Source organism: Ptychodera flava, chromosome 20 (genome assembly GCF_041260155.1).
Source record: "Ptychodera flava strain L36383 chromosome 20, AS_Pfla_20210202, whole genome shotgun sequence".
NCBI lineage: Eukaryota > Metazoa > Hemichordata > Enteropneusta > Ptychoderidae > Ptychodera > Ptychodera flava.
In genome coordinates this window covers 22,440,157-22,466,821 of record NC_091947.1, presented here as the reverse complement: position 1 = coordinate 22,466,821, position 26,665 = coordinate 22,440,157, and the positions used below count along the sequence as shown (strand labels likewise).

Here is a 26,665-nt window from a genome sequence, read left to right as displayed (position 1 = left end):
AAATATGGGTATTTATGCTGTGCGATTGTGCATATTTCCATTTTGCTGAAACATGTCTATATTGTCCACTACGCACATTATTTGACCCATCTTCTGGGCACGTCAAGAGATTTTAAGGGAACTGGGGTAGGGTGGATGGGGGTCTTCCCGACTGCCCCTTCCCGATAATTGGCGATGAACGTTGAGTAAATGCGTGTTCACCGTTCACCGGTATAGCTTTCAAATCATAGCAAGACTTTACCAAATGCACTTTGATTGCGCCCCTTCCTTTATTTGAAGCTACTTCAGCCGCGGTCATCAGTTTCTGTATACGTCATTTTTAAATTCTGGATACCCACCAGGAATGTTGCCATATGTTGTGCATGGCAACAGACCTATTGTACTGGTCCTACATGCGCAGCCGCAGATGGGATGACCCCTCCCTTTAAAATGTTTTTTTGTGCATGCAGTCTGCTTCAATTTTTCACTGGTTGTCATCAATTGTGGGTTTTAAAATTATGATTTACTTTGTTAGCTATGTTTTCATGTTCCCTATTTCTGAATAAATTAACAAAAATACATACACAAATACATACACATACACCTATAAATCCAGTAGTCTTATGAGATATTTTTGCATAGACAACATCTTTAATAGTCTATAAATACACAAATACATGTATGTAGATATTTATCAATTATTTACATGTCTTGGTTAAACAAATTCTGCTGATAAACATACTTTCTCTTTACACGTATTAAAAAGGAGAAAACTGTCTTACTCTTTTCCCATACTTCTGTAGAAAATACAGCCTCAGTGTTTTATATAAAATAGATAGATAAATAGGTGGACATGAAAAAGGAATTTTTACTGCTTCCTTGGAGATGAAAAAGCTGATATAGTGAGTCATTCCCATTGCTTCTCTCTCTTGGGTGATAGCAGACACCTGGTGCAACTCAAATACTTTTCAGTCATGTGGAGTAAATAAATCAAATATAGAGACAGGTTCATGACTTCATCACACACTGTAAATGAATGTGAAAGTAATACTATATGTTTGCTAGCGTAAATGTATTCTATAATTAAATTTCTGTCACTGAAAGCACATTGCTATTTTTTCCCATGGATCAAACATAATCTATAATGCTGAACTACATTGCAGAATAAAAATCACAGGAAACTGTACTTCTAATCTTGTTAAGTGCCTGTCTGGCTTTAGAATAACTATAAGTAATCCCTGTTACCATACCTTAATATAACTTTCAAGAGCAGCTTCATTCTGTAAAGCTACAGAGGATGCTTCGTTAAAGGAGACACGTTGATTATTGCTTAATCATATGACCTATTATTCCTAGAATCTTCACCAGAGAGTTAAAGAAACATCTTTTTATGTAATTATACACTGTATCAACACCACTGTGCAGGTATTAGCCATAGAATATAAATTTCATCCTGGGCTTACTCAAAACACACTTTCCATGGAGAAAGAGTGGGTATATTATGCCACTTCAATTTTCCCCTTTAATAATATTTTACATCAATGTGAAGACACCTATAATCTACAATGTTAACACATAATACATCACGTCTATGAAAGCACATACGTCCCTAAACCTATTTGTCCCCGTAGTTTGGTACAAAAGCTGTACTCCCAATGGTGAGTGTGACCTACTTACACGGAATTTGCAGTTAACAGGTGAATATAATTCAGTAAGCATACTCTGCTCAACATGAGGCATCTGCCTGACATCAGCCAGTACTTCAAAGAAGTAAGAAATGTAATCAAACAGAGAAAAAGATGAAATCCATGAACACCATCTGAGATATGTATATACAGAACATGCTGAAGTTTTCACTGGCTCATATGACACCTTGCATATTGCCTGCAAAGAACAGCCTTGTATCTTGAATGGCTTTGAATTTAAAAGTTTGTAAAAAGACAATGTATCTTTGTATAAAAAATTGTGTTGTAAAGTTTATACTCTTATGGAGTGAATGGTCTGGGAAATGTACAGTTCATTGACCTGTGAATGAAATACTGGAGAATGTTCTAAAGACCCTTCATTGAATTAAGGTTGAAGGCACCTCTGCAACAGATGGCTAGACTCTCTAATTTGTACAATACTTCGCTGGTATGTTACCTGTGTGCGCTCATTTTGAAACTGTTGAAGTACGTACAAGTATCTGATAATGACTCTGCTAAAGGCTTGATCTACACTCTGAACCTTGTTTTCTTAAATTGGATGTAAAAGTACCCGATTCTTGAAGTAAATAAGTCTTTTTTGAAACATTGTTCAAAACATATTGAATTTCTCTTATTACCAATGGTCCATATTTGACGCTTTAATTATGTGCAGATACTAAGAATCACCATAAAACCTGACAGCATTTCGGGGATCTTTGCAATTTGACTGCTATGGTGAATTTTGAGTTCAGAAGCTTGAACATTTGTCACCTTTTCACTCTTGGATTCACACCTGGATGCTGATGGCAATATTTGAGAGAAGTTCTGTGCAGATATTGTGTGCATGCATTGCTTCTTATTGACTCACTGAAATGGTACCAGCCAAAACAGTGATCGCATCTTCAGGGCATATCCATTATACATTGGAAATGGCCGCGAAATATTGGATTCTAGTGGTCATGTCAAGAAATCATCCCTTTTTTCTTGTGACAACTATTTCCACACCTAATGTCTGGGTAACATGTTGACCATTGGTATTCGTCATATGTTTTACAATATTACAAAATGACAATGCAACCTTAATACAAATTTATTGCTGGGGTAAATCTTCAACTGCACAACTGAATAAGGTTCAGAATTTGACTCAGTCAAAAACTGACAAAAACAAAAATGACTCAGCTACATGATTTTAGTCTCCAAATAGTTGTTCCAGTATAAATCAGATACAGTAACCTTAGTAAGAAACTCAAACTGAAAAGCCTTAACAAAATCACTTTTCGTGGCCATTTTAAAAGTTTTAAGATCAGATAATACTTTTACTGTTAAAACATACTATTTAGTATAAAACATCCATAAGAACTAGTATATACAACATAAATCTTCATTTTTTTTACATTTGACATTAATATATTACAACTTAAACTTTCTAAATACAGGTCTAGACCAGAGTGACTAAGGTAAAAACCTCTCTCTTAAAATGACACTTTGGGTGTAAAAATATGACTAGTGCATAAATATCTGAAATATACATTAATGCATATGAGATTCCCAGTTTCTAAATCTTGAAAGTTTACATTTCAAATTTATAAATTCAGCCTCCTTTTAAAAGCAAGACAGCAGAATTCCAGCCTCAGTTGACTTTGTAGAATGTCTAAAAATGTCTATGAGTAAAGAATTCTTTATGTTTTGTATTTTTACTTATATTCGTTTGTTTAGAGATGATTTGAGTCCTTCTAAAGAGTGGTAAGTCTAAATATCTATGAAACAGCCTCAAAGTAATATAAAATGAATCGATGAAACAAAAGGTGTTCATTATCATAATGACCTTACTTTTGAATGCTTGTAGAATACAAAAGTATGAGCTTTTGTAGGAATACAGCTACATACAGGAGCATGCATCAAATATAAGCTCTTTTTGGTATTTATATACATACCAAATATGAGCTAAAAACTACTTCACAACATCTTTGCAGACACATAACAAAAATATTGGCAAGCATAATGATGACGATAGACTCATAAACCAGTCTGACTGCGCCTACCATGCGTGGAGGTTTATTCGAGACACTGCGTGTGTGTGTTCTAGGTGTGATTTGCCTTTTTGAATCAGTACATCTGGTAGTTTTCATCTTCAGACTCGGTTCCGTCATGGTCACTGTAGATGTGGTAGCCAATATCATGGACACCTGTTTGGGCATGTTTTCTCTTTCCTGAAATTGTGGTGAAAAGTATATTATATTCAAAAGTCAGACACAATGAATGACAAAAGGCGAATCAAACAATAAATCAATGAAACAAATACAGAAACTCCACACATCAAAACGAGCATGCTTCTGTATCAAGGATAACACACAATACATCTATGGGATTATCAGTGAAATGCCACTTTGTTTTTGTGGTACTTTTATGAAGTGAATGTGGGGATCTGAAATTCAAAATTCAAGCACATAAACTGTCATGTTTCAGGCTGAATGTCACGTCATACGACAGAAGTTTCCTTTACTTTTGTAGAATCCCATTATTGAAAGTTAAACTTTGCACTCCATGAAAAAAACAAAAATTCACTGTCTGTAATTACTCTTGAATCTCTATGTTGTTGGTCATATTAAATTATCAAATACTTCTTTTGGGGGAATGTTTACGCAAATCAGGGACACAAGTACTTTTCAGCAATGAAGCACGGACATAAATCAAAACATATAAAAAGTTTGACATGGTGTTAATTGGAGTTGTGAATTACAGAGAATGGAAATGGTGCAAGCAAGTACAAACTACATCCAAACAATGAAAGGTAGAAATCAACAAAAAACAACACACTTGTGCAACAGTGACTTGACACAACACAGCAGAATGGTGTTAGTTGTTTTGTGGTTTGTCAGTGGTGTCTTTCCATCCGGCATCTCTAGTATGGAATTTCAATGTACTGTGTTTGTCGTGAAGTTCCTTAAACCGTCGCTGTTCCTCCTGGTCTTCTTGCTGTGATGATATAAAAAAAGATTGCAGATAGTAATACATCTTCTTTTCTTTTTTCATGTAAGTATCATAACAGCATAAACCCCTTCAAGTATCATCATTTGTCCCATGTGTGCCTTTTTTCCAAGTTAAATGACATCCAAACAACATTAAATATTAATCATAATTATTAATAAATATTTTAACAGTCCTGGAATGTTTTCAAATGTTGCATATAAGGAAAGGCAGGATGTTTTCTTGACAACATAGCATTGCTGCAATATTTCAAGTATATGTCATCTACTAAAGGTGTAATAATATGGATTGTTTATTACATGCAGGCATTTTCTGATTTATGTGAAATCATTACTCAAGTTTGGGATACTGTTTAAAAAGCAAAATATCCCCTTCATTTGAGTTCAGAAGTTGGGTCTGACCCCAAACACCAACAAGGTGCCCATTCAAAACCTACAACTTCACTTCAAAATATGGCAGGAATTCTTGAGAATGTCTTAAACACTGATTAAGTTTGAAGAAGGAGAATTTGAAACAAAACTATTCATAAATTGATCGACTTTTTCTCTACATTAGACTTTGATTCTTTCTCTTGTTGAAGTTGAAAACTGTCTAACTTACCGTGTGGTGCCACCTCATCACGATGGCACGATCGTTGTTATTGTCAGTGGCCATAGGCTGCGAGTATTTCATCTGCATCCGCTTCCTTGACTGTGGTGTTAGAGCCTGTTCAATAACTAAAACTATCTTGGCCCACTGCAGAAAAATTATGAAGGACATTTTAATCCTTGCTAAAATTTTGACTAACAAGTACACAAAAACTTACCATGATAAAAAAATGTATCATATCATACGAGTATATTGATGGCGCAAATGCGGCGATCTCATTGGTCGAGACATGAAAGGAACTGTGGTATATTTGCGATATACCAAGGTAGGCATACGTGCGAGCTTTCGGCAAGAGCACAAATCCTTTTTTGACGTTCTATGCCAGAATTTCAATATGCTGTTATGATATAACAGCAATAAATCACACCCTGCGACTGTATACCACTCGGTTTTGACCAGATCACTTCATATATGCATGAGCGATGTGAGTGCACATATGTCGTGAACTGGTCAAAATCTCACGGTATTCCATCGCTGGGTGTGCCAAGCATTTATACCCATCATGCATCACATCAATGACTTTTCCATCTGAGGAAGTAACTTTCACATTTCATACAGTAAGGAATTTCTGATAGATTGGTCACTATCTTTAGCACAGCGGTGCTGTAACAATACAGTTCATCAAATCAAAACAATTGACTGTTAAATCTGTGCAAATATGATTTTGAAATAAATGGTGAATTGGATCATGCCACTGGGTGAGGAGCTGTCTTTTGCAAAAACCAAAACATATGATATGATAGTTAGGGTACACATTGATGTAAAATTGGTTTCTATAGTTGTGGTTCGATATGTATATATGGAGGTGGTATGAATGTGATGATTACTTTTAAGTTGATTTCTTTGTGTCAGCTTTGAGGAAAAAGACCACTTTCTGTAGACGACATGCAACTACTTTCTCTAGTCAACATGTATATGATAAACGCCTTCTGTAGTATTTTGCATCATACATGTCCGTGATACATCTCTTCAGTGAGGTTTGTGACGCACATGATACCGTACCTGTCTGAGCCATTCCTTCCTAGTCTCTGCTATCATGGTGTAGGTGTTACCCATCATGGCGATGAGCATGTTGATCAGCAATAGTGTCACCAGAATCATGTAGATCACAAACAACAGCTTTGAGTAAAAAAAGCAAAAAAAAAATTGAGGAATTAATGCAATACATTGAAGTATCTAATGTAATAAAACATGATCAAGAGAGGGCTTATTTACATTGTACTTATAAATCCATTATCTGTTCCTTAAAAATGGAAGAACTGCTGCGCCAAGTCTTTCTGAACTTCTTGAAACCAACTCCTAACTTTAATGGCATCTAAACTGTAAACTAAACTCTGCACAGTGAAAAGTACAAATGAAAATACTAGCATTGTTGATGAGTATTATTATTATTATTAATTCTTTATTTCGGACAATGAGCATGTCCATATATATAAATGGTTACAGGATTGGGAGAAAAGAATGATACAAAAATGGTGACATCAAGAAATATTCATTTATGGGTTAGACCATGAAGACATATTTCTGTACAAAGATTAGAAGACTGAATTTATCCATCTTCTCCTCAAGTCAGAAGTGAAGTACACAAAATCATACACCTTACGTATAATTAAGTTCTCACTCATAGAAATCCTTTTCATCAAACTGTTGATTTGCTTTCTAAGCAAAGCATCAAAAGTGTCAATCCTATTATATACAAACATAGTACTAGCACTGCTGCGTCTGTCATATCGTAGAAGTATGCGACCAGCGTTATTGTAAGCAACTTTCAATTGTTTCAGGGCGCTTTTATTATAGCTGACCCATAAGTTACCACCATACAATTGATAACAATATACTTAAATAGTTTACACTTAACACTCTGAGAACACAGAGAAAATTTTCTCAAAAGCATGTTAGCAGAGATATAAAAAGATCTCCTCTGACGCTCGATATCAGAATTGTCACTGAAGGTATTTGTCAACAGATAGCCGAGGTGTTTTTTTCTTTTCAACAAAACGCAGTTTAACTCCATTAGATAAACAGCTGGAATATATATGTTCAATCATACATCGCTTGAGAATTATACACATACATACAGTGGTTAAGGTGGTTAGAATGGCTAGAGCGTCAGTTAAAATTTGAGAAAAACAATCAAAACATATTCTTCTTCCTCTTCTTCTTCTTCTTATTGTACTTGGGCCTCAGCCCAAGTACATTTGTTTTCATTCCGTGGGAAAAAACTGTAAGGTATAACCATTTCTGGCTGAGACCAGGGAGGGCAAAATGTCTTGGCTTCATCTTTCTGGCATAATAAATGGCGTAATGATGTTAACTGAATGGAAGTGCTGCTCTCAGCCAGTCTACAGTCTTGAATAAGTGAGATGTGAATATTAATGCTTCTCTATCTGAGTTTTTGCCACAAAATCTTCTGAATATAATCAAAATGTGCATCGAAATGCAACAATTAAATGCACCCTCCGTTTCCTAGTCGATGGCACGACCCTTGCTATACACCCACTGGACGAGCCAAAGTGGGAGGGGTAATTTCAGTTTGGTCGAACAAGAGGGCTCGAGACCAGAATTTAACATTTAAACTTGAAACATGTTTAATCGCTGACAAGATGTGGACTAGTGTTAATCACAGTAAAAGTGTGAAAAGGAAAGGTTTTATATCCCGGACACGATGAAACCATTACGACTGGAAACTGTACCCCCAGTTGAGAATAGTAATGCCCACAGCGATGGAGAACACTTATCCTTGAGCTGAGAAAACCAGACCATCATTTCGAAATAGAGCTGCAGATTCGAGAAGCTCGTTCAAAATAGCTAGGTACACCCATAAAGGGGTGGTTTCGAGTTTTGAGGGCAAATTTCGCCTCCTTCATATAGAAATCGTACGTTTGTTTTTCCTGGAGAACACACCATTTGACACAAAATTTGCATGTAAAGGGGTCGCCAGTAAGCACGTGGTCAAATCTGGCATAAGAAACAGTATGAAATGTTGGGTAAAGCCAGTCCAAAATAAACTGATTTGAACTATTGTGTTTTGTAGTTTATACCACTGCAGTAACATTACCCTTTTTTGACAACATCACACAATGTAATACGTTTTGAAACTGAATACTCCGACGTATTCTGTGTCTCCTTTGCTAAAAAATACGTATGCCGATTACCATGTAAGGAGATGATGACGTCAAGATAGATTTGTAGTGCGTTTGGTCCTGGATGGTGCACGAAGTTTTGTCAAGGTAGCTTGTGTATTTATTTCCTAAATGGGAGAGATTAAGGTCGATCTAAACGAAGGCCGAAGAATGTTATGATACTCTAAGCGAGCTGAACTCTAACGCGAATGGTTGGATAATTTGGAGGATGTCTAGAGTATTGAATTTCAACTGCGTCACAAGTTTGCGAAATGAGTATTCCGTCGAACGGTCAACGAACGATATTTTAGAAATCTGGAGACATGGCACATCGCATTTTTATTTTAGTATTTTATATTTTACAAAAGATTTAAGAAGCAATGATTTTGTCGAAAATTCTGAAAAAAATATAGGAAGATTTGATCGCGAACACATTTTCACTTGGGGTCAACTAGCCCTGCGTACGATGCTGTGTGTTCCGCTACAGCTAATCGCCCCGCTCACCACAGCCCTGCAAAGACCCGTACGTAGGGTCGGTGACTTCAAATCCATTTCGGGACTTGACGTAAAAAGCCAAATTACTGCCAAAATTCAGCGTTCTTGGGCCCAAGTCGTATCCCAGCCTACCTCAGCTACTCGATCGCTTCCAAAAATGACAGTCTTTTATTCACTTCTCGTAAATAACCGTCGATGTCGGCAACTCTCTCGCTAGCCCTGCGTACGATGCTGTGTGTTAGCTGTAGCACATAGCATCGTACGCGGGGCTAGGGGTCAACATGGGGTCGCAGCCATGTTGCCTCAAAACTTATTTCTGTCTGCACTCAAAACTCAAAAATGTCGGATATGAACCTGAAAAATCGATGCAATTTTGTCAAACTTCGGCGAAATTTCAGCCTATAGACAAAATTTCATCCAGGTAAGGTAAATTTACTGAAATTTGATCGACAAATAATCCTGAGCTTGAACGTGACAGCTCGCCTTCCTTCTCCGGGAAGTCAAGCATCCAGCTAGCTGCCCATACACAGTTGCCCATATGGCCAGGTTTATGAGATTGTTTTCAAGCGACGGCGGCAGACCGTACAGGGCTCTGGATATGAACCTACCGCCGGTGTAGCTGTAATAACTTTTGCGTTGTTTTTAGTGCCCACGGACGAAGTCCTGGGGGAGTTATAGGTTTGGTCATGTCAGTCCGTCCGTCCGTCCGTTCACGCAGATATCTCAGACATGCCCTGGTCAATTCTTTCAAACTGCAAAGAATAGTACCCAACCCCATACAGATGCACGTCGATTTGTTTCACAATGCGATCGAATTTGGCCGTGTTAGAGGACTTTTTAGTTTACACCTCCATAGACTCCCATGTATAAGGCAGTTCTCCATAGACTCCCATGTATAAGGCCAAGAAAAATAAAAATTTAGTTTCTCATCGTATTCATATTGCCTAAAGGATGCAGTGACACAGTTTTTTGTCCCCACGGATAAAGTCCAGGGGGCTTATAGATTGGGTCATATCCATCCGTGAGTCCATCAGTGAGTCCATCAGTTCACGCAGATATCTCAGACATTTTGACAAAATATCATGTGACCTTGGTGACCTTTGACCTCAAATATACATTATTGTCCATAACTCAGTAACCACAAGTGCTAAACCTCTCATATTTGGTATGATGGGACACCTTATGACACCACATATTGTACCTCATTAATTATGTGCATATCTAATTTTGAGCGAGCCAATAGAGCTAGAGGTCTGATTTTTGGTATATAGGGATTACTTAGCAATACAATTATTTTGACAAAATGTCACGTGACCTCAATGACCTTTGACCTCAAATATATATATGTGTCCACAACTCAGTAACCACAAGTGCTACACCCTTCATATTTGGTATGATGGGACACCTTATGACACCACATATTGTACCTCATTAATTATGCACATATCTAATTCTGAGCAAGCCAATAGAGCTGGATGTCCGATTTTTGGTATATAGGGATAACTATAGGGTAGAAATCTAAATATGCCCATCTAAATATTAGACATCTACCATCGAGAACAAAAGAAATCTGCTGTAATTTGAATATTTAAGGAGTTTAAGCAATTTCCACTATAAATAAAGAACCCCTGCCTCAAACTCCACAAAAGTTGCTAGACATATTTTGCCGTTGTCATGCCATTGCTTCGTTTAATAACCAGTTAATCAAATGCCTAATTGACAGGAGGAAATTCAAGACCATATTTGAATAGTAGTATATATTGTCCTCAAAATTACTCTATCAAGGCCCAAGTACTCATTGCCTTCAGCAATACTGCCTTGTTATTATATTATTATTCAGCCATGATTTGATGAGTCTTGTCTTTCACTTCGTAAAGTAACAATGGACAGAGCACAACCACACATACACAGACAGATATCTGTGTGTGACAATGTCTCCATAAATTGACCTTGGGAATGTGTCAAAATGTCTCTCCTAATAATTTTGTCCTTTTAGCGAGTCAAATTATCTGAATGTGTTTTGCCATTTTTGAAATTAGGCAATACCTTTGTATTACAAGTAAATATCTCAACATTTTATTATTGTCATTTCTTGCTAAATTTTAGTTCATAACAAAGGGATATGCAACTGATAAGCATAAAAATGAAAAACAAGCCTGGAGAAGTACGGAATATTGCAAGGCAATTTTTCATGGTTTGAGGAAAGAATTTGAGTTTGGGTTTTTCACATGCACTTGGCAATAAAACATTTTCTTGTAATATGTTTGCAAGAACAAATTTTTTGCATACACTGTACCATGATCCATAGTGGACGAGAGATATTTGTGGTCTGTAAAAATGAGATGAAGATATAAAGATGCAATATCTACAAACCTTGCCAACATTTGTGTGTCTGGTTTGATCTAATGTCAGATAAATCTCTCCAAATTCTCCCAGTGACATGATGAACATTCCCAAGACAGCGTTGACGGCGTCATTGAAGAAAGCGCTGGCTGTGCCGATGAAAACTATATACATTGCTAAAATAAGAACAACGAAAACATCATACATGTTAAGCTCTCTGGTAACTTTTGATGTAGGAGGAAAAAGTGAAGTTAAATCTGCATCTTGCTTTGGGTTAAATAGTTGTAATGATATATTTAAATATGAAAAATATGTTTCTTTATATATGCAATATGCAATACCAATTAGAGTATTATTTAAATTATGCTTTTTTGATATCCTCCACATGGCTATCTGATCATGTAATATTAAATCCCAAGTTAAGAATTAAATCTTTTCTTTTTTTTATTTGTTTATTTGTTTGTTTGTTTTTAATTGTCTGTTTTTTGTAATTTTCAAGATAATGAGGCCTTATGATAATAATTCAATGAAAAACGTTCACCTGTAAAATCTGTGACCTTGTCCTGTGTATACATATTGTACCATGGTAAAGAATTTTCACATTACAGAGCTACACTATGACAGATCAAGACCATACCTTGAGAAAATCCAACCAGGAAGACAATGTAGATGGCAAAGAACTTCAGCAGATCTCCACGGATCATCTTGTAAATCATCACAACAAACGGTCCCACCAGTTTAAACGGCCTGAAAAGATATGAGAAAGAGAAAACATCTGAGAAGAGACAGGCAAGCGGGGTTGAAGGTAGGTCATATTGACCTTCTTTAACCATTTGAGTGCTGTAATTTTTCCCACTAAAATTTTAGTGCAACATTTTACGAATTTTTATGAATTTTTCTGCAATATTTTTGATAATTTTGGACCAAATGGACATCACATTTCATTGGCTACAGATTTTTATCAAAATTACGACAAAAATCTGAAAAAATTTGACTTGGGTACATTTCATTATGGCGACAAAAGTTGATGATTACAAGCAAGGTCATATTGACCTTGTTTCAGAGTTTTCATAATTCTTACCAATGTCACTGACCTCTCAAATTACACACAATTTACAGAAATGATATCAACAGAAAGTGACTGTATTCTGAAATTAGACCTCTACATTGACAAAAATGACAATAAATCTTTCAGTCTTCAAAAATGTTGACAAAAAGACAGACAACGTACCTGAGAAAGAAGAGGAAATATGGGCAAGTCATCAAAATGGCTAGAATGACCATAATGTCTTCATAAATTGGTTGACATACTGCTCTGCCAGGAATGGCCAGGAGGAGACAGATTAATGAGCACAGGAACACTGCCTTGGCCGGCGCATTTTTCTGGTGTGGGTAAAAGACACAATTTTGTTGCATGACATGGCTGGTGTTGATTCCAACAAATTACAAAATTAATATGTTTCCAGCTTTCTATGTAATGAATTCAAGGCATTGAGACTGCACTGTTAAATGTGGTTTTCTAACAACATTGAATTGGTAGGTGGATGTCAATTGACGTCAGTATCAAGTGCATGTGTACAGTACCGCTACTTTTATTGTTGATGAGTGAACGTTGATTACTGGTAACACGTAATTAATGCTGACATCTGTTTACAAACGCTGTTACCATAATATTAACAATAGCCTTAGCCTTCAAATTATTGCTAGTCAATTTCCGATCACTTTCTCCATACATTCACATCTTCTACAAATATGTTTCGATTGCAACATAGCTAGAAATTAGACTTGACAACAACTAGCCACTAGAGTTCAGGCCTCCTCTGACTGTGTCCCAAAAACTAATTTTTTTTGTTTTTTGCTTTTTATGGTTTAGTCTGTAGCTCATCCACACACAAATCTCCTTACTATCCTGATAACACTTATTCAGACTATGAAGGCATCAACCTTCTGCTACTGACATTGATGAATCTTTTTTATTCTCTGATGTCTACCTTCTATCTCACCGCGGTCTTCCTACAAGTTTCAATGATAAATTCTGCAGCTATCTTCTATCCCTTGCTGTGTACCACTTCTTACTAATTATCCTCTGTACGACTCTGCCAGTTGCTTTCTCAATATCTCTTAATGTCTGTTAACATCTCAGAGGTACTTTTCTCTCCCTGCCTAACCTATTGCTGGCTCTCTTCCATTTGTCATGCTGTATACATCGTCATTTCCTATCAAACTTTTTTTCTCCCAAAATGTAGTGTCTTGATCTGTAGTGTAGAAAAGTTTTGAAAGCGGCCAGCAATAAAAATAAATAAGTAGTCAGCATATTTGGACTTAACACATTGGAGCATGTGCTGTAATTTTGTTTGCTAAAATTAATGTTTTCAGATAAAAGGCACATATGAGCTGCAACTTTTGGCATTATTTTCATGATTTTATATTTAGATTAAAATTAGTTCATAGAAATGTTCTTACTCAGAGATGTTTACTCAAGTGTAATTATCCACTGAGTGGGACTGCATGGGGAGGTTTCAGTAAGACAATAAACGGTTGCCGCACCCAAATATGTCCGCCTCCATACAACTACATGATAAATGGTGTGAATGGTGCATGTACACATTTGAATCTTTACAAATACAACATGGTGCACCCCACTGAAAGGACGGGAAAGGGATTCACTCCACTTTGACAAAAAATTCTCTGTTTTTCACATAACATGGCAAGATTTTGATAATCAGGGAAGTTTAAAATGAACAAAAATCTGTACAATTTCTTGCCTATTCTGCCGCAAGCAAAGGTTGTGTGACTACCGGTATATCGTTCAATTTGCAGATTGCAATGAATAAATGAGTCTGAGGTAATTGGAGGTACCTTGAGGCTGGACAAATTTCCCAGAGTTGCAGCTTATGGGCCTTTAAGTTGTTTCAGGATACAACATTCAAAATTTGCATAAAAACCCAGTACGCTGACTATCACTGTAAAATGTAACAGTAATACCAAAAGTATCGCTCTCAGGTTGAGTTAGTGAAAATTACCATGTTTAAGTACATCCCAGGAAGACAAGTCGGTAAAAATCATATTTATGTCTGTTTTGTGGAATCACTAAATCATCAAATCTGTTCAAATACACCACATTAGGGTGTGTTATGCTGGACTGCCAGGTTTGAACAAATGACCTGACGGTAACTGATGAACACAGTGCGAAAATGATTGATTTGATTGAATTAATTTATGTAAAGCGTAATAATGAGTGTTGTTTGAGCATGAAATCCAATGTTACTGACTCAAAGGTGTGTATATTCATCGGCCTAGGATCATGCACTCACCAGGTATGCATATATGAATTAATAAAAACAGTTAAAACACTATTACATATGCCAATGTGTGTTCCTTGCAGAGTCTTCCTACACAATGAATGCAGGTAAATAGAGTCACACTGTTCTAACAAAGCACTTTATCGACAGGATGATAGCATCTGTTACTACTTACCAAATTTGCGACGAAAAAATTTTTCACTCCAAGATAGCACAGCTCTTTAAAGAAGAACGCCAGAAAGAGAAATGCTCCGATCATCGTTGCAACTTCAAAGGCAATGCGTACCTGACAATTGGAAGAATGCGAAGTTGTTAAAAAATTGATAAATTTCTGTGCTTCGTCTTAATACTAAGATTCATCCTTTGTTTCTTATCTGAAGTACTGCTTTTCATGTCAGAGTGAATTTTCCCATGGGTGAATTATCACATCTCTTCATCATTTCTACATGGAAACTAGCTTTGAAAATTTGTATACAAGGATAACAAACGATACAAAAAGTCTCTGTGTTACTGAAAGACAGGGGCAGTTATGCAATCAAAGTGAAATGTGGAAGTGGTCGCAATGCTGTATTTTGTCTTCACTTTTATGATGAAGTATGAATTTTGATTTTTTTGCAGTCAAAAGAAATATTTGTAGAGGCATCTGAAGTTTTCCTTTCAAATGTCCCAATTACCTACTGCCATTGACATTTTGACTGTGCTGTATATGTTGTGTGCCGGATTTATCTTTTGAAAATGGTTTGCTTTAACTAATCCAAATTACTTAATCAACATGACAGCAATCTATGATTTACACTGTTGAATGTTTCTCATTGATACACACCATGATAGGAAACAACTTGTATTTGAAAGTACTTTGATGTCTCTTTTTCATACTTGAGGACAGATTGACTTGTAATCTTGATCACAAGGAGCATTTAACCCTTTGAGCGTTGTAATTTTTTCCCACCCAAATTTTAGTGCAAAATTTTGCCAATTTTTATGAATTTTTCAGTAATTTTTTTATAATTTTGGACCAAATGAACATCACATTTCTTGGCTACAGTTTTTTCTCAAAATATTGGCAAAAATCTGAGAAAAATTGACTGGGGTTTATTATATAAAGGGGACAAAAATAGACTTTGGTGCTCAAAGGTTAATAGTTTGACATAAGTTGTACTTGAAGTGAGTGCATTGTAACATGACACATACCTGGTCCATGGTCGTGTCATGATACTGCAGATAACAGTCACTGGTTGTTGTGATGTTTTGAATCTCATAACTTCCGTTGATGGAGACATTCACTTGCTGCGTTGTAGGATGCTCATCCTGAAAAGCATGACATTGCCGTTAAAAGTTTGTCACATTCAACTTGACCTTATCATGTTGAAACATTTAGTCCAATCTAACCCAGTTTCAGTAACATGATTAGACATACAGCTGCTTTCCAATAGGAATAAAGAAGTTCAAAATCACTAATTAAAAGTTAAAAATATTACACCACTGTTGTTTACAGCTCGAGGTGATACTCATCTAAAAACAGACTGTTTTTAAGTTTTGCTCATAATTTCCTTGACGAAACTTAAAACCACTTGCTTTCAGATAAATCGACAATCAGAGACACAAATTACCTTAAATTTTCCAATATTTGTGATTCAAAATAGCCGCCATCTGTATGTTAACTCTCTAGGGAAAAATTGATTTTTTTTCATTTTCACAAAAACAAGACATGGGGAACTAAATTTACTGGCCATGCTTAAAAAGAGGCTACACAAGCAGTAGATCAAAAAAGTATTGAAAAGTTTCCCTGAGGCACATTCTGCCTTTCAATATGATGTCACGAAACAATCATGTATATATGTAGGAACAGTTGAATAGTTTAAAGTCTACTGATTCCATCAGAATTCATGTCCCAACTATGAAATATCAATTACGAAAGAAATGACAGCTTAAAATAAAATCTTGTGCGTCATAACAAAAGTTTGTAAAGTAGAAATGAAGTCCTCGCAGGATTACTGTACAGCTACTGCATGCATATTTGTAACCACTATGATTTAGGTTGGTCATCTATTGTTTTTTTTACAATAGCAAATCAAAGATGAAAAGAAAGCAGGTTTGTATGATTACCTTTCCTGGTCTGAGATAGAAGGACACTGTTTGGATGATGAGGTACAGAACAAAGAACGCCCATCTCCAGAAGAATCGTTTCCGTCCGTAATGCTTCCATTTCTCCTTCAGGATGTTCACTATCAAGCCGTCCATCAGGTCAAGGTGTTCAAACCCGCCCTTGAATGAAGAAAAGAAATGGACAAATGGAGAGTGACACTCTGGGTTTCCTGCTGTGTAACGTTTCATTACAGGAAACCTCCATTAACTTGGGAATACCCTACTTCCCTAGAGGATCAATTTCACAGACCTGCCTTTCCTACAATGGCACTACAATGGTACCAGCTGGATTAGATGAACATAACAATGGAACATTCACACCTTGGGGATTAAAAGTCTTCTGTTTGTCACCCGAGTTGCTCAGGCAAGGACTCGGGTTTCAGGTACCATGCAAGATAATGCAGTCTTCCCCTTATGTAGTGACCATATGTATGTAACTTGGAAATTGCTACAATTATCAGTCATTCTCATCATGGCTGAGATTACAGCTGTCTGAGATGAGAATGACTGATAATTGCACCAATTATCTGTCATTCTCATCAGGGCTGAGAATTGCAGCTGTCCAAGATGAGATTGATCGATAATTGTAACAATTACCATTTATTCTCATCTTAGCTGAGTATTGCATCTGTCCAAGATCAGATTGACTGATAATTGCAACAATTATCATTCATTCTCATCATGGCTGAGAATTGCAGCTGCTCCTTGTCTGTGATGCAATTGACTGATAATTGCAACAATTATCAGTCATTCTCATCATGGCTGAGAATTCCTGTCCATAAAAATCATTCCATCACAGGATCAAGGGCTAGTATAAATTGTATAGCAATACTGACTATTTGCTCACTGATTTTTGTCAGATCAAGTGTGCATTCAGAAAATGCAGTCACATGTAAACCAAGATTGATTTGCAATTTGTGTGTGCAAAACTCTGAAGTTTGTATTTTGTGTGGGTGGCTACCAGTATCAACCCATCTTGGTGCCACTGATAATTGATACAGTTTAAAGTAAACTTGAAAAGCCTTCAAAAGTGCAACTTATGGTAACTACTGCTGTAAAAGTTGCATTTTGATTACTCACGTGGTTCACGATAATATGCAGAGCAGATTTGTCATTGATTTCTCCCGTAGCATCAATGGTGTCTAATCCATTGAGGGCATAGGCTGCACACGTCACGTTGCCATAGATCCAATACACCTCTCTCTCCAATTCAAGGATGTGGTCAAACATCTCCTTCCTTGCAAGTTTAGCAGCCAAGTTCAACGGCGTCAAACCCTGGTTGTTTTTGCAATCTGGCTGAGCCCCCATAGAAAACGCCAAGTCATACATATCCTGTAATATGTAGAGATACAGAGACTGAAGGGTTGAGTCTGTGGCATTAATGTGTGTGATTGAGGTTGGGTAGTGAAATAGCTTTATCAAGAAATATCAACATTAAATATTAGGGAAAAGAATGATTGAAAATCAGACATTGGCAAATCTTTGCTCATTACCACTTAAAACAAGTAAAATTGGTAGATTGCAACATTGATTTCTGAATCAGAGGGGAAAAACAAAACATGATTTAGACACAGCTGCTGAAATTTATGGGAACTACTGCATTTTTTCATTTAATGAGAATGTCTTATAACTCTTTGCACCCTATTTGGATGAAAATCCTATTGGTAGGTGCTCTTTAAAAAATATGTCTTTCTAGAAACATTGCATCATTTACGCCAGTCCTACATTGTACATCTTTACATGTAAACAAAAATATTTGATAGTATTACGGGTAATTTGTTTGCATTGTGGCGCGTCATATTGGCATAGAGGGTGCACTGCTAGGGCCAGTTTTTTTCTCAATGCAATGTGACTGACCTTTCTGTTGTGTATAACCATCATGTGCAGTACAGTGTTACCATTGAAATCTTGAAGACGGGGATCACCGCCAGCCTCTCGCAGCAAGCGGAACTGTTCTTGTTGTCCCAGACAAGCGGCGAAGCCCAAGGGATACTCGCCCCAGTACGTCAATCTGTGAAATAATGTGAAAGTACTCATCGCTAGAAATGTAGAGTATTTCAAGGAAGGGCAATGACTGGTTGTATTATGATGTACCTGTATCCACAAAACATGGTGATAAATACTACACACATGTCTTTCGATCTGCCCATGGCATTTTCGCTCTTTGATTCTGAATCAGAGGGCACATCATCGGTGGCTTGATGAACAAGTCATCGTTGATGACACAGTCCCCACTTGTTAATGGGTGCTTTGATTACAGGTCCTCAGAGAGGATAGAGTCCTCTTCATTAGGTCTGTGATAAAAATACTAAATTCGCTTGATACATGTCTGAGTTGTAGTTCAGGACATGAAAAAATTGTAATAAAATGGCCACATGGTGGCCATATAGGATCGAATCACAAAACAAATCAATGTGCATATGTATGACATAGGTCAATGTCCTTGTACCAACTTTGATTAAAATCGGTTGAAATATGCCTGAGTTATGGCTTTGTACATGAAAAAATCATAACAAAATGGCCGCACAGCAGCCATATTGGATCGTATCACAAAACAAATTTACATGCATATGTATGACATTGGTCAATCTCCTTGTACCAACTTTGAATAATTTGCTTGATACATGTCTGAGTTATGGTTCTGGAAATGATAAAACGTAATAAAATGGCCACACGGCGGCCATATTGGATCGTATCACATAACAAGTCAATGTGCATGTGTATGACATAGGTCAATGTCCTTGTACCAAGTTTGAATAAAATTGGTTGAGATATGCCTGAGTTATGGCTCTGTACATGAAAAAATCGTAACAAAATGGCCGCACGGCGGCCATATTGGATCGTATCACAAAACAAATTGATGTGCATAGCAATGACATTGGTCAATGTCCTTGTACCAACTTTGAATAAAATCTGTAGAAACATGCCTGAGTAATGGCTCTGTACATGAAAAAATCGTAATAAAATGGCCGCCTGGCGGCCATATTGGATCGTATCACAAAATAAATTGACGTGCATATGTATGACATAGGTCAATGTCCTTGTACCAACTTTGAATAAAATCGGTTGAGATATGCCTGAGTTATGGCTCTGTACATGAAAAAATCGTAACAAAATGGCCGCACGGCGGCCATATTGGATCGTATCACAAAAAGAATTGACTGTGCATATCTATGACATTTGTCAATGTCCTTGTACCAACTTTGAATAAAATCAGTTGAAACATGCCTGAATTATGGCTCTGTATATGAAAAAATCGTAATAAAATGGCCGCCTGGCAGCCATATTGGATCGTATCACAAAACAAATCGACGTGCATCTGTATGACATATGAAGTAATCCTTGTACCAAGTTTGAATGAAATCGCTTCAGGCATCTCTGAGATATCTGCGTGAACGGACGGACGGACGGACGCACAGACGCACGCACGCACGCACGCACGCACGGACGCACGGACACACACACACACGGACATGACCAAACCTATAAGTCCCCCGGACGGTGTCCGTGGGGACTAACAAACAATATGCATTATACAGGAGCATTCACGCTCTCTTCGCTTACCCTTCATAATTTGTCTCCCGACTCACTACGATCCACTCACTCTTCGGGCAACTTGTCCGGGAACTCTTCTGGTCTTCTGGAGTGAAGAAGTTGCCACAGCACCTTTCGTTGATGGCAGCCCCATGCTCCAGGAGAAATTTGACCATTGCTGTGTCTTCGTTCACTATGGCCATGTGAAGTGCAGACTCCCCTAAACAACAGATAACGATTAATAAAACTACGAAAGAAAGAGTCATAGACAGTAGTACTGCCCAGATGTAACATCAATGAGAACTGAGTCATTCTATTAGCTTCTTTCAAGAAGTACAATGATAAACTTGAACTTGGTGTCAAAAGTAAAAATGTTAGTTACCATTTCATAAAACAGACATCTGAATGAAGTTTATGGAAGTTTAAGGGAGAAAGTTGCTGTCTTTGAGTCCATCACAGCACTACTACCTCTAAGGGGAGATGGCGGCACTAGCCTGGAAGTTTCAGATTTGCTCACATTCTTTGGAAATTTATTTATTTCTTGAAATATGGGGATGAGACTGAAAGGGTGCTGTTCAAAGGTGGATTTTCAGATGCCTTTTTAAGTTTCTCTTTTTGTTAAGCAAAAGTGAAGAAAACAAGGCTGACAGATCTAGTCCTTGTAGACAGCGAGAAGCACAAATGTGAAAAACACAGCCTTTTCTATGTTTTGGCCACATAAACACTGTTTCATCTCATGATTTTGGATGAGTTTCAGAAGAGATGCAAACTAAATAAAATGCTATTTTTAAGTGAATATTTTATATAATAGACACATCAGGGTTTAAAATGAACAGTTCTCTTGCTATTTGATAATTACTAGTTTATGTAAATTCCCATTCATACTGTTGTGTTTTCAAATGCGAAGGTGTGAAGTTGATGTCAGATGTAAAATCTGATAAGCACGTTGCCCTTTACTGTAAATTTACCAAACCAAATATACTTCTTTAATTCTTCAGTTAAACAAGACCACTACTCACCATAGTATTCTTCTCCAATATAAATATCATGCACCAATTTTGGATATGCTTCGACCAATTTCCTTGCAAGCTCATTGTGTACAAATGAGTTTGCCAGTAGACACATGTGAAGAATCGTTTCTCCGACAGTACCTCGTTTGTCGATGTCCCAACAACAAAACCTTGTTCCATAATCTGCAGATCAATAGCAAACAGGAAGACATAGTAATAGTCTGGTTATTCATTCAAAAAAACAAGCAGTAATTACGAGGTTTATTTTAATTTTCATGGTTCTCGGTAATAATTCATGACTAAATTTGTGAAATGGTTGCTTAAGGGACAAAAGCTGTGACATTTAATGATTTTTTCATTATTTTTGTTCCTTAAGGCTAGAAGAAAAAATGGTCCCTCAGATTTTTTTGCAAAGCTACAGAAGCAGCGAGCGAAATTTTTATTTTAATTTTTACTTGTTTACAAACCAGCAAAGTCTCCAACTAGTTACATTGTTATGATGACTTTAAGTCTTCATTTTACCATGGACGTGATGTCCTTGATTTTACAAACTGTGTTACTGTACAATAATAACATTAGGAGCCGTCATTATTTACAGCTCGGGGCTCTGGAGAAAGTTATTGGAAACTGAAATTCGCGTAACCCCCCCCCCCCCCCCCCTTTCAACCAAATTTTAGTAACCCCCCTCTGCGACACAGAAATTTTGACTGACCTCCCCCCCTTTGAAAAGCTAAATATCAGTGCGTGTATTTGTAAAATTTACAAAAAATAGTAAAGACCTTTCAAATTCTGGTGTACCCTGCAAGATTTCATTGGTTATCTTATGGCAGTTGAAAAAAGGTGAAATCAACAATGTGAAATTCAAAGTCACAACAAAATGTAAATATAAAAGCTCACGCTATAACCAGTATCCAACCATATTGTATTGTTTTGTTTATTGTGGATGGGTATCAAGACAGGGTTTTTACTAAGATATCTGACAGGACAGAATTTAACCTAAAAGGGGAGAACACGGGGAGGCCGAGGGAAAGTGTCACAGGGGGTTGTCCTCTCTCTTGCATCGAAAGTTCTGAGAAATTGATGTATGAAATGGAGCAATCTGAGAGATGTTTCAATTCATTTTGCACCGAAAATTGAGTAACCCTCTTCTTTCTCTCTACTTTCAATTTTTGAGTACCCCCGGGCCGTAAATAATGACGGCTCCCTTAGCCATGCATTACATACAGGCGGTGCTGTCAGAACAACAGTACGTACCTTGACTATCATTAAAATGGTGTTCAAAACCACTTTCATTCACTACTAACGACATCATTGATATGGAATTAGTTCCTTTGGCGATACGAGGCTTCTTTTCAATGTTGACTATATTCTTTAGTCGCTCTTCTTCTCTCCGTTCCACTAGCGTCGAAATCGGGATTTCCCTTCCCTGCCCATCATCGTATAGATATTTGCGGACATCATTCTTAATAACCGCGTCGACCTCTTGGAACTTTCCGTTTCTCATAAGGTCGACCAATTTCCCACCACCCTTCAAGTTAACAAGGCTGTAGACCCCTTCATCTTCTTCTGTCTTTTCTAGCAATCGAAGAGGCCCCGCCCCGACTTTGAGGGAGTTTTCTCCAACATCGCGCGACATAGTGTAATCCTCAAGTAAAGTAAAGCTACCGGGCAGTCGACATAAATAGATATAAGCAACTGCAGTGCGTAATAACGAAGATCACAGCTTACGCTCAGGTCGCCGCCATTTTTAATTTATGGACGATGTTGTCGTTTCGTATCTTGGATACGCAACACTGTACAGAATATTAAAAAAACTGCACGTGCAACGTCACGGGTGCAATTTAATTATATTTTACAAAAGAAAGATATTTTTAAGTACCAATTTGCTTCATTCAATTTTTGCACAAGTACTCGAGAGTAATGAATTATTTCGTGCCAAATCAAAATTACATGTTGAGGGCGCCATTTTAAATGCTGTCACAGTCGACGTCACCGATGGTCTATGGGACTCTCCTGCGCCTGGCCCGTCATAACCTTCGTTCCATTGACCATAATAATATTTCACAGTGCATCGCCAAAGAAAAGTCATAATTATCCATATGTAGCGTACGATCGATATATATTCTCAACGCATGAAACGTGTACTCAGCTAAACCTTGAAATAATCCTACACCTTCATGAGAAAGAACTCAAAGTCAACAAACTTATTTTAAGGATGGATGATTAGGCCTACCTATAAAATAATATTTCTGAATTTTTTGAAATGGTCAAAGAAAGAGCATACGATAGAAAATGATATTCATCTGCTACTTCAGTTACCAAGTTTACACAGTTGATGTCTCCATCAATTCCACAGTGCCTTCCTCTTCCCATCTTTAAATTATGAAAAAAGAAAAGAAAAGGCTGCCCAGACTGATACTATCGCACAGAAGAGAGATTTTCTGGATCCCAGCGTGAATTTAAAGTTACTATATAAAACTGGTTTACTTCAAGTACATAATTCACTCTTCAAATAAATTTGCGAACAAAACACATTTTAAATCAGCGACAAAATGTGTTACAAATCTATTTATATCTTTCATTTTATCACAAATCACATGCATGACGCACCGATGTTGGGTTTTTTCGTGTTCCAGAAATTAAATTTCACATAGAATATCATAGCATTTTCTTGGGTACGAAGGTTTATGAGCTTAGTACTTCACACAGAAATATTAGGTATCGTCCGCATTCTCGCAAAACAGCAACATTTGGAGATTTGCTTTAGACACTAAAATTCAGTGTTAAATACCTTTAAATAGACAATATAGACCTAAAGGAAAATTCCTGTCATTTTTTTGGCTCCGAATTTACGAAAGAAGATTTTTCTTGTCTGTTGGGCTAGTGTTTTTGTTGCCATTGGCCACTGTAATCTATTAGAAATGTACCGGGAAAGATATTTATAATTTGACACCACTTGGACATATATTTCAAAATCATTTTTACGATTCGGATAAATGCCCACAACTTTAAAACAATATACTTCTACTCCACTTGTTCAATGTATCGTATAACGGTGCAAGGAATTCGAAGGAAAAATATACAAACGAACAAAAAACCCAAACAAAACAAACAACAAAAACCCAAATAAACCAAAACAAAAATTGCAGCTGCGACGCAGGCGAAATTTGTTTATATTTCTACAAGGTACCAACGGCAAATTTGTTTCATGGACCGTGTTTCATTCAATTCATTTGCAAGTACTCGAGTGTTATGAGTTATTTCGTGCTGATTCAAAGTTATATGATGAGAGCGCTATTAAAACACCGTGCGTGACGGTATCCCCTATAGCCCATGCAGCAGCTGCCACGCACCGACATATACGATTTGATTGCATCTGGCCCATCAAAGAACTATTGCATCAACGCTACCCGATTTAAAGGACCTTTCAACTCGCCCTCCTGTTTCTGTATATACATTTTAAACCGCGTTCAGAGAAAATCTATGTACAGAAGCTGCCAGCATGCAAGCCTATTTCTATGTTGACGTTAGAATAGTGTGTATTGTACATGAAAATTGCATTTCGCATCAAATTAAAATCTGGAACAAAGTAAATAGTTATACTTTTTCACTTTCCATCGGCAGTTTACCTCCAAAACAACAGATCTAGAATATATCCCATCTAACTTTATCCCACCTTGAATGGAAGCCCACACTCATCGTCCGCTTGTAAAGAATCTCAGAATCTCCGCAGTTTCGATCCCCCAAAGTTCAATTTGAAAGTTTCGGGAAACCGAAACGGCGGAAAGGTTGACCATTAGATCTTTGGAGGAGGAAATCAAAATGGCCATGAATTTTGCCGAGCAGATTATGCCAAATTGTTTTTGCCGTTCTACTAATTTTCAAAAAAATATTCACATAGAGGTTGACCAATAAAGAAGTGTGTAATATTTTTGCGTGCAGTAGAGTTGTACGCATTTTGTAAATTTTTGGAACGAAAATTTAGCTTTGTTTCAGAATTCTGACTGCGCCCTTCCAGTGTCTTGATGATCCATCCCTTACCACAGCATTTCAAATACGGAGGACTTGCGTTTGTTCCATAAAAGTTTTCATGGTCGAGAATAAGTGTGCAGTATATCGCCCATCTGAGTTGAATTTGACTAGTTTCTACGTTTTCTTTTATTATGTTTCTTCATTTATTTGAATCTTTTGTATGGCCCTAAAAAGGCCCGGTTATTGGTAACTGTATCGTTATACATTTTGCCAGGTTTTCATGCATGTATATACTACATGTCTGTCACTTGATCGACTTCTCTCGGCGTGCCATTGCTAGCCAATGGTGTTGCTTCTCGCAGCGCAGGGACCATCCAATGGTGAGGAAGTTTAGATCCAACCGACCGAACCAAGCCATACAAGGACGATAACATACTGCTGGTTTTGGGACACCCGTAAAACCTGGAATCATGTGAAAGCGTCTCCTACAGATGATTATCTTCGAAAGAGATTTAAACTTTCGCTCAACTTTCCTCAGTGAAATTATCAACCATTCTCTCACCAAATCGACAATGAACATATGGGATCACCGTGCAAAGTTTGGTTCCAGAGAAACAAACTACCTAATACATTTACCGATATTGAAATTCAAAACGACTGCCACCCTCCGTGTTAACCTACTCTATTGGGAAAAATAAAAATTTTCGAAAGATAGTGATGTTTTTCACTCCAAGAGCTTTAAAATGAGCGCCACGAGTTGTAGATCAGAAAAGAATTGTAAAAGTTTGAAAGTCTGAACGGTCCCCCGAGACGCATTCTACCTTTAAAGGGACATACTCTTTGGTGTGGTACACTATTAATATCGCTCTATATATGCACTTATCTAATTTACGAATCGCGAACCTTAGCTTTGTTTTGCATCGAATCTTAAATCGGTCGAGACAGTTCACTTTCGGTGTTGTACATCTCATTAGAACTATACCTCATTAAACTAATACGAATGTTATACAGAGAACAGAACTACGGGTGTGAGACGCCCATGTGTAGATCAAATATGATGTAATTTAAAAAAAAACGCCGAAGAAAGACCCCAAAGCATGAGGAACATATTATGTAGAGAAAGCCTTAGTGTCTCAGCCCATAGACCCTCGAGTTCTCGAGGATGTATGCTCAGCTTTATCACCGAATACTGTTGATCTTTTCGGACCTTCAGTTGCGGTATGTCCAATAGTATGCTTACAAATCCTATTTCGGCTGACTGTTAAAAACTTGTTGGGCTGTAGTAGTAACCAGGGCACAGCCCTCTGAATGTAATTAGGACTTGAATGTAATTAGGGGCTGAAGGTAATTACTGACTACAGTTTTGCCTTTAAATTTTAATTCTTCCACTTGAAAAAACCCACATTCCTTCTATGATACGGAAGGGGCTAAAGTTATTAACA

General features: G+C 37.2%; 1 protein-coding gene across 4 annotated transcripts; it reads right to left on the bottom strand.

Moving 5' to 3' along the window:
- Positions 1-606: 606 nt before the first annotated feature.
- Positions 607-23,020, bottom strand: LOC139120327 (transient receptor potential cation channel subfamily V member 6-like). Of its 4 annotated transcripts, XR_011549081.1 has the most exons (16): positions 22,506-23,020; positions 21,261-21,434; positions 20,272-20,461; positions 18,565-18,718; positions 17,788-18,039; positions 16,669-16,827; positions 15,754-15,870; positions 14,738-14,848; positions 12,492-12,643; positions 11,898-12,007; positions 11,291-11,436; positions 6,303-6,419; positions 5,253-5,387; positions 4,482-4,640; positions 3,617-3,874; positions 616-3,573 (listed from the first exon to the last, which is right to left on the bottom strand). XR_011549081.1 is itself a non-coding variant. In XM_070684660.1 (15 exons), exons 1-14 carry the CDS (start codon positions 22,885-22,887, stop codon positions 4,521-4,523), a joined length of 2,319 nt encoding a protein of 772 aa, XP_070540761.1. In that variant the 5' UTR covers positions 22,888-23,020; the 3' UTR covers positions 607-3,874; positions 4,482-4,520. The 4 variants fall into 4 exon arrangements, 3 of the variants coding, with proteins under 3 accessions (XP_070540761.1, XP_070540760.1, XP_070540762.1); XM_070684660.1 differs by having other exon boundaries at positions 607-3,874; XM_070684659.1 differs by having other exon boundaries at positions 617-3,874; positions 4,589-4,640.
- Positions 23,021-26,665: the final 3,645 nt, after the last annotated feature.